This window comes from Trametes versicolor (genome assembly GCF_000271585.1).
Source record: "Trametes versicolor FP-101664 SS1 unplaced genomic scaffold TRAVEscaffold_3, whole genome shotgun sequence".
Classification (NCBI taxonomy): domain Eukaryota; kingdom Fungi; phylum Basidiomycota; class Agaricomycetes; order Polyporales; family Polyporaceae; genus Trametes; species Trametes versicolor.
The window spans coordinates 1,508,586-1,515,165 of record NW_007360323.1 but is presented as its reverse complement, the minus strand read 5'-3'; the positions used below and the strand labels follow the sequence as shown (position 1 = coordinate 1,515,165).

General features: G+C 58.1%; 3 protein-coding genes and 1 non-coding gene across 4 annotated transcripts; 2 read left to right on the top strand and 2 right to left on the bottom strand.

Moving 5' to 3' along the window:
* Positions 1–751: 751 nt before the first annotated feature.
* TRAVEDRAFT_t40 lies at positions 752–841 on the bottom strand. Its single transcript has one exon. It is a non-coding gene; the product is annotated as a tRNA-Tyr (tRNA).
* A 1,040-nt stretch (positions 842–1,881) lies between these two features.
* TRAVEDRAFT_117906 (phosphoadenylyl-sulfate reductase) lies at positions 1,882–2,847 on the top strand (the record flags this gene model as incomplete). The annotated part of the gene is made up of 2 exons (XM_008037334.1): positions 1,882–2,298; positions 2,353–2,847. The coding sequence occupies 2 exons, from the start codon at positions 1,882–1,884 to the stop codon at positions 2,845–2,847; spliced, it is 912 nt and encodes a 303-aa protein (XP_008035525.1).
* A 350-nt stretch (positions 2,848–3,197) lies between these two features.
* On the top strand, positions 3,198–5,691 carry TRAVEDRAFT_163000 (ribonuclease III). Its single transcript, XM_008037333.1, has 11 exons — positions 3,198–3,268; positions 3,319–3,372; positions 3,431–3,577; positions 3,629–3,719; positions 3,782–3,825; positions 3,875–3,957; positions 4,010–4,023; positions 4,073–4,548; positions 4,617–5,223; positions 5,281–5,512; positions 5,569–5,691. The coding sequence occupies exons 1-9, from the start codon at positions 3,252–3,254 to the stop codon at positions 4,645–4,647; spliced, it is 957 nt and encodes a 318-aa protein (XP_008035524.1). The 5' UTR covers positions 3,198–3,251; the 3' UTR covers positions 4,648–5,223; positions 5,281–5,512; positions 5,569–5,691.
* A 180-nt stretch (positions 5,692–5,871) lies between these two features.
* Positions 5,872–6,523, bottom strand: TRAVEDRAFT_143582 (uncharacterized protein). The gene is made up of 5 exons (XM_008037332.1): positions 6,484–6,523; positions 6,384–6,421; positions 6,264–6,315; positions 6,139–6,206; positions 5,872–6,077 (listed from the first exon to the last, which is right to left on the bottom strand). Exons 1-5 carry the CDS (start codon positions 6,503–6,505, stop codon positions 6,057–6,059), a joined length of 201 nt encoding a protein of 66 aa, XP_008035523.1. The 5' UTR covers positions 6,506–6,523; the 3' UTR covers positions 5,872–6,056.
* Between the last annotated feature and the right edge of the window lie 57 nt (positions 6,524–6,580).

The following is a 6,580-nucleotide window of genomic DNA, read 5'->3' as shown; positions in this document are numbered from 1 at the left end:
GCACCCAGCGCCCCTCGAAAGATCCAGGCCGTCGACTTCAAGAACCTCCCATGGCAGCCACGCGTGACCTTCACAGAGGCCGCACCACCGGACCGCGACTGGGAGAGCGGACGCTTCCCGGGCCGTGGGTCCATCAGGGACAATGGACAATAGGAGGGGGGTAATGTCGTGGAGACGACGAGACCCCTATATTTTTCCGCATTTTTCCTTATTTTCTACGGCCATTCGTACGACACTTAGACTTAGAACCAGTAGGTAGAAGCATGTGACCAGTCACCTGACCCCCACCTGCAGAGTGGCACTAATGTGCGCACAGACCACCTTTACGTTTGTACATGTTTGGCTCCCCTGACTCAGTATATAAACCCCACCTGTAGCGACCCTAGCCCTCATCTTGACCTCTTGGTCCTTGGGCTAGGTAAGCCGTCCTTTGTATTCTCTTAGTCAGCATAATATTAACTTGGTCCTTGGGCTAGATTTGACTTGAAAGTCTACGCTCGGCGTTAGCAAGCCTTCGCGCTCGCCGCCCTTGGGTTAGATCGTATTAGTTTCTTTGTTGTAGGCTCGAGGCTAGCTCCGCGACAGAATTTGAGCAAGAGGAGCAGAGGAAGGCAATGGGGGATGCGAGTCTCCTCCCTTTAGCGACAGCCAGGAAGGGGGTTGGCAAAAACTATAGACCTTTGAGCCGGGATCGAACCAGTGCACCAGTACATACATTCGATCCCGCTTCGAAGGGGTAAAAAGCAAAAAATCCTTCGAACCGGGATCGAACCAGTGACCTTGGGATGATCGATTACATAACCATTACAGTCCCACGCTCTTCCAACTGAGCTATCGAAGGCTTGACATGTGTCATTGTGATGCTGATATGTATTGTACCTCTCTCCACATATCACAGCCCTTAGGTAATGGGATGTGACGAGGTAAACACTTTCTTCACGCTTGCAGTCGGGCAGCATGCTCGTACATGTACTTGTAGCACATCCAGTGCACTGCAAGCCCTCCACTTGTTCCTCTCCGGACTTTAGCCGCTGCTTCGCAATGTGAGGCTCTTCCCTGGACACGCGGAAAGGAAATCATCGCTTTGTTTGTTAGTCCGGTACGGGCCACCGTGGTAAGTCCTACCAATTCTGCCTGAGGACACATCTTCGCGATGGCGACTACTAGGAGGAAATTAAGCATAAATACCGAACAGCTGTCCTGCGCCTTGCTCAGGTTTCTGCATCCAGAAGCCGCTCGAGGTGCAGGACTTCGTAGCTGGATGATTGGCAAACGTAATTTGCAAACTGAGCAGTGCCGTCTGCGCATGAATGGGAGCCAGATGGGGGCCTAGCAGCGACCACAGACCAGCCTGGCGACCTGTACAATCACTGACATCTCGCTTTATCCTATAGGACTGGCTTGGCCCTGTTGGAAAGGAGCATCAGATCATGGGCGCTGGTGTACGCCGTACGGTGGGCCGGGGAGTAGCAGTCGTAAAAGTACGAACCTGACTGGTTGCAAGAGTCCTGTATATACTAGAGCTGTGAACCTGGGTTCCTCCGCTATTCCAAATCCCATATACGTTGCGTGGACATGTCCGTTTCCCTCCTAATTGCTGTCGAAACGATTGGCTGCGAAGAGGGTGAGCATGACTGAGCGCTGTCTGCTGAATCATGCTCGAGGGGTCTCCGGGCGTGATGATGTCGCCAAGATGGTGTCGACCACTCTCCGCACGCCCATTCCTCTTTCTCGTCCTGCCTTATAGCCCCGGACGCTCAGCATGTCGTGTTCTCCCACAAACCACCCAGCGACCCCTGAGGTACACCTACCGGATTAACACATACCCCCTCTGCGATCGCTTTCCGTTCTCGCGAATCTCGATCTCGACTGCTTTCCTCCATGGCGCCTTCGACCTCAGACAAGCCGACCTTTGACAAGCCGCTACAACTCCCTCTCTCGCAGGAGGACATTGACCGCATCAATGCCTACCTCCGCGACCTAACTCCTGAACAAATCCTATCGTGGGCGGTCGAGCATGTCCCTGGTCTCTTCCAGACAACCGCCTTCGGGCTCACAGGGCTCGTCGCCATCGACATGCTCTCGAAGATCACACAAAACCCGCCCCCGCTCATTTTCATCGACACGCTGTACCACTTCGCGGAGACGTACGAGCTCGTGGAGGATGTGAAGCAGCGGTATGGCCGGGACGTCCATGTTTACAAGCCTGAGGACTGCGCGAGTGCAGAAGACTTCGAAAAGCGGTATGGCCAGAAGCTCTGGGAGACGGACGAGACCACATACGACTATCTCGTTAAGGTGCGTGCCCCACAGTACTTCTATCGCCTGCCGTAGACTGATCACCTCGAACAGGTCGAGCCCGCGCGCCGTGCATACGAAGAGCTCGGAGTGAAGGCGGTCATTACCGGCCGCCGCGCCTCGCAGGGCGCAGACCGCGCGAACCTGCAGCCGATCGAGGTCGACAGCACAGGGCTCGTGAAGCTGAACCCGCTGTTCGCGTGGACGTTCCCGTTCGTGCAGTGGTACGTCGACGAGAACAAGGTCCCGCGCAACAAGCTGCTCGACCAGGGCTACCGGAGCATCGGCGACTGGCACAGCACCGCGAAGAGCGCGGACGGCGATCAGGGCGAGCGCGCGGGCAGGTGGGCGGGCAAGGCGGACAAGACGGAGTGCGGGCTGCATGTGGACTACTTCAAGATGAAGGCTACTGCGGAACAGAAGGTGTGTCTCTCGCAGTTCGTCCTTGGTCCGCGACGCTCACTGTTCGCCCAGTTGAAGGAGAAGGCTCTCGCCGAGCAGTCCGCTCCTGCGCCTCCTGCAGCGCCCGCGGTTGAGACTAGTGCCTGAGATGCCTTTGTAGGAGCCGCGCAGTGTACCAGTTTGTATCTTATGCTGTAAACGATATCTTCCATTCGTCGGTCAAGTGGATATGGCAGTTTCACATCCCGCTGCGCCCGCTCGCCACCCACCTCACTCGCGGCCACGACCCTGGCTGTGCGACGGCGAGCGTGAGGCCGGGGGAGGATATGGGAGTACACGCGACGGATGCAGATCTATGTGCAATCTGCGGGCGACAGATGACGGATCGCCCGGCGAGAATTGTCTCTCAGCTCGACTCCCTCACAGTCCGATGGAGCTCCGCGCACATTGCACGCGCGCCCGTATATATTCGCTGCCCTCCTGGCCCAGGCCCCGCGTTCCTTCTCGCACACCCCCGCTGCGCGGCCTGTGTCTCTCAGTCGAGCTCGGGCATGCCGTCCCCGATTACGTTCGTAGTGCAATGCACATACCATTATCGTGCACTGACGGCCTTTCTAGTCCCGTCGGTCTGCCGCGAGGGCCATCGGTGCCTAACGGGCGCGTTCCCATCCAGTATGTCGCTGATGTCTATCGCGCAGTATCGCACAGTAGTCTGACAAGTGAGTACCAGGCCGGAGTTTGAGGATGGGTTGCCCCCGCTCCCGGAGATACACTCGGAGGCCCTACGCCTCCAGGTGTTCACCCACCGAAGCTTCTACGCTCGTCCGACGCACGTCTTCGAGGACATGCCCGATGACCCAAGCCCAGACAATGAGTCGTACGCAGAGGTTCTACAGATTATCTTAGGACCTCGCTAACGCTCCCGCAGATTGGAACACTTGGGCGACACCGTCCTCAGTCTGGTGGTCACGGGTCTTCTGAGAGAGGTCTACCCGTGCCTGCGCGTCGGTCCGTCTACGGTATGTGCCCAGCGTTAGCAAGGCGAGACTGGGACAACTGACATGGTCTGCGGCTGTCGTAGAAAATTAGGGCATTGGTCGTAGGCAATCCTACCCTTGCATGGATGTAAGCATCACAACACACCGCACATGAGGAAGACTGATGTGCGCACCAGCTCGGTCCAATACCGTCTGCCGGAGAGGCTGCGTATGCACCCCGCCCAGGCGATCACCTTGCGCGCCTCTGCTAACATCCAAGGTGCGCACCCAAGACCTCATCGAAGGCTCATTGCACTCACAGCACCATCCAGCTGACCTGTTCGAGGTGAGCAAATTCCATCCAGTCGCGATCGCGCACGCTGACCCTCCCATAGTCGTTCGTCGGCGGTCTCTACCTCGACCAAGGTCTCGAAGCGGCCAAAGCCTGGCTGAACCCGCTCCTCCGCCCGTTCCTCGTCCTCGCTTACCGCACCGTCCGGGTCCAGCACGGCCTCACCCCCGAGCCGTCCTACGGCCCCAAGCCGCCGCCCTACTCCGAGGCAACGAGGACTTCTCCCACGAACAACGTGATACCATACTCACTGCAGACGTGGTCTTCGCCCCCGCCGCCGCGCATGCCCGCGAGCATCGGCCACCTCTCGCTCTTCAACCAGCACCTGCAGCAGCAGCTGAAGAGCATCGAGTGGGTGTACTCGGACAGCGCAGGCGAGGGCACGCGCACGACGCCGATCTGGGTCGTGCGCGCGATGGTCGACGGCGAGTGCCTCGGGCGCGGGCGCGGGAGCACGAAGAAGGCCGCGCGAAACGAGGCTGCCAAGGAGGGCCTCGCGAAGCTCGGGATCGCTGTCCCGTGAGTGTTCCTGTATGCCTGTATGTGCATGGAATATTGAACGCTGACGGGCAGGTGGGAACGCGCAGGGAGCTTCTGGAGGGCCAATACCCCGTTTGAGCTCGGGCACCTTGTCTTCAGACTCGCGCTGGATGGCCGCGGCTTGCGACGCCGGTCATCCCGCACAGGTGTGCAGGCAGCGTGCGAGGGTTTGCTGGGGCGGATGTTCATACCCCGGATACGGAGGGAGGTGCTGCCGCACTCGGAGAGGTGGGCTCGTGCGCTCGGTCTGTTTTCTCGTCTTCTCAAACTGCGCTGAATCGCTCTGTATGTTTGTCGGTGGTTTGCTATATCTTGCACCATGTTGCTCTGATCTACGCGCTTGCTTCTATGTCGTTGGGTGTATTAGTATGATTGCAATGCGATATCTATACATATGATGAACGGTAAAGCGGGGGGGTGGTACTTTTCGGACAAGGAGTAGCACAAACTAAACGACCCGCTTGCTCCCGGGTATGGGATCCCACATCCTTCCAACTTTGTCCACCGGCGGCGCACCCCAAACGATAGTCTTCGAAGAAGGGTCCAACAGGGAGGGGAATCGAGGCTCCAGCAAAGGAGGGAGAACCCCGCGTCGTGACGCGCTTGAGCTCGACTTCGTCCCTGACTGCACTGTAGTAGCGGGCGGGGCAGCTGATGTAGTCGGGCGGTTCAGAGCTAATCACGTTCCCGACGAAGACCGCGACGTACCTGTGACCTCCTTAACCTCCTTGACCACCGCCGCGGCCGCGCTCTCCGCGCTCTGGATGCCCGACCTCGCCATGAGAGCGCGCGCCTCGTCGTCTACATCGTCGAACACGTCTTGCTTCACCGCGCCAATAGAGTATGCCCATACGCCGACCGTAAACCCAGCGAGCAGGACGCCAGTGATGGCATTGCGCAGGCGAAAAGGTTCGCGCGCGCGTTGCAAGCCCGGCGACATCAACTGGAGAGACAGGCAGCTCAGGGCGTGTGTCTGGTAGTACTTACAGCAAGACGTACGTTCCGGGGGCGGTAGGACTGCCGCGCGGTCTGGCGGTCGACATACGGGTCTGCCATGCTTGCAGAGTGCGAGGTGCGTAGAGATGTGCAAGGACAGGTGGTGGCTGAATGCGAAGGACGAGCAGCGTGTACCCGATGCCGATGCCGCCGCGCTCTCGCCCGCGTTCTCCGGGCACGTGCAAAACGCCGTCCTATGACATCCGCCTGAATTCACGACATTCCGCTCACTCATGCACTGGTACTGTCAGATATGTTTAGAGCCCCTCGTACACACGATAGAGCGAACAGGGAACGGCGAGTAACATGGCATCACGTCTAGACCAATAGCCGAGGCTCGACTCGGAAGATATCGGACGTATGGTATAGTGTCTTAAGGAGTGCGACAGGACATATAGTACGGCCAGCGATACGAGTGCTTTCCAAGGATAGCGTCCAGCAGATGTATTAAGGGATTATTGCATTCTCCTCGTAATTGTGTGCTACAGCATCTATTCGCCAGAGGGCTTGCCCTGAGGAGAAGGCGGAGAGCCGTTAAACCATGCACAGTCGAGATGGAAGACATGTACTCACCCGGATGAGCTGGAACGCGCCGAATGCCGTGCTCAGCATGCCAACGGTGAAGAGGGCGTAGTAGGAGCCTAGGGGGCATGAGGTTACTGGAGGCCTTCTGGACTTTTCACTGAAGTGTCACTTACGGACGTAGAGCTTCGACCGGGGGAGACGGTAGTAGATGGGCTCGTGCGAGGCCTTTACGAGGAGGTTCCCAATAATTCAGCCATCTATACAGGCAATGAACGGGCGATAAATGAACATACCTGGACGAGCCTCTGCTTATCCACAACGCGGTTGGGCTCTGGCAAGGGAAACGAGTCAGAACACGCAGCACAAAGTCCCTAAGACGTCCAGGATACTGACTGTTGACGAGAACGTTGATCATTTTGAGCACGGATGCAGCGGGCGGGAGGAGGTGGTGGACGGTGAGGAGGAAGAGGAGGCGCACGGCGCGAGGCGG

What these genes read in the sequence shown, in the direction of transcription:
- TRAVEDRAFT_143582 (XM_008037332.1), bottom strand. Translation starts at nt 6,505, where the DNA reads ATGATCAACGTTCTCGTCAACA. An exon ending in GATCAACGTTCTCGTCAACA is followed by an intron (nt 6,422 to 6,483) that starts GTCAGTATCCTG and finishes TTCCCTTGCCAG; the next exon opens with AGCCCAACCGCGTTGTGGAT. An exon ending in ATAAGCAGAGGCTCGTCCAG is followed by an intron (nt 6,316 to 6,383) that starts GTATGTTCATTT and finishes CTCCTCGTAAAG; the next exon opens with GCCTCGCACGAGCCCATCTA.
- TRAVEDRAFT_163000 (XM_008037333.1), top strand. An exon ending in CCAAGCCCAGACAATGAGTC is followed by an intron (nt 3,578 to 3,628) that starts GTACGCAGAGGT and finishes ACGCTCCCGCAG; the next exon opens with ATTGGAACACTTGGGCGACA. An exon ending in AAGCTCGGGATCGCTGTCCC is followed by an intron (nt 4,549 to 4,616) that starts GTGAGTGTTCCT and finishes GGGAACGCGCAG; the next exon opens with GGAGCTTCTGGAGGGCCAAT.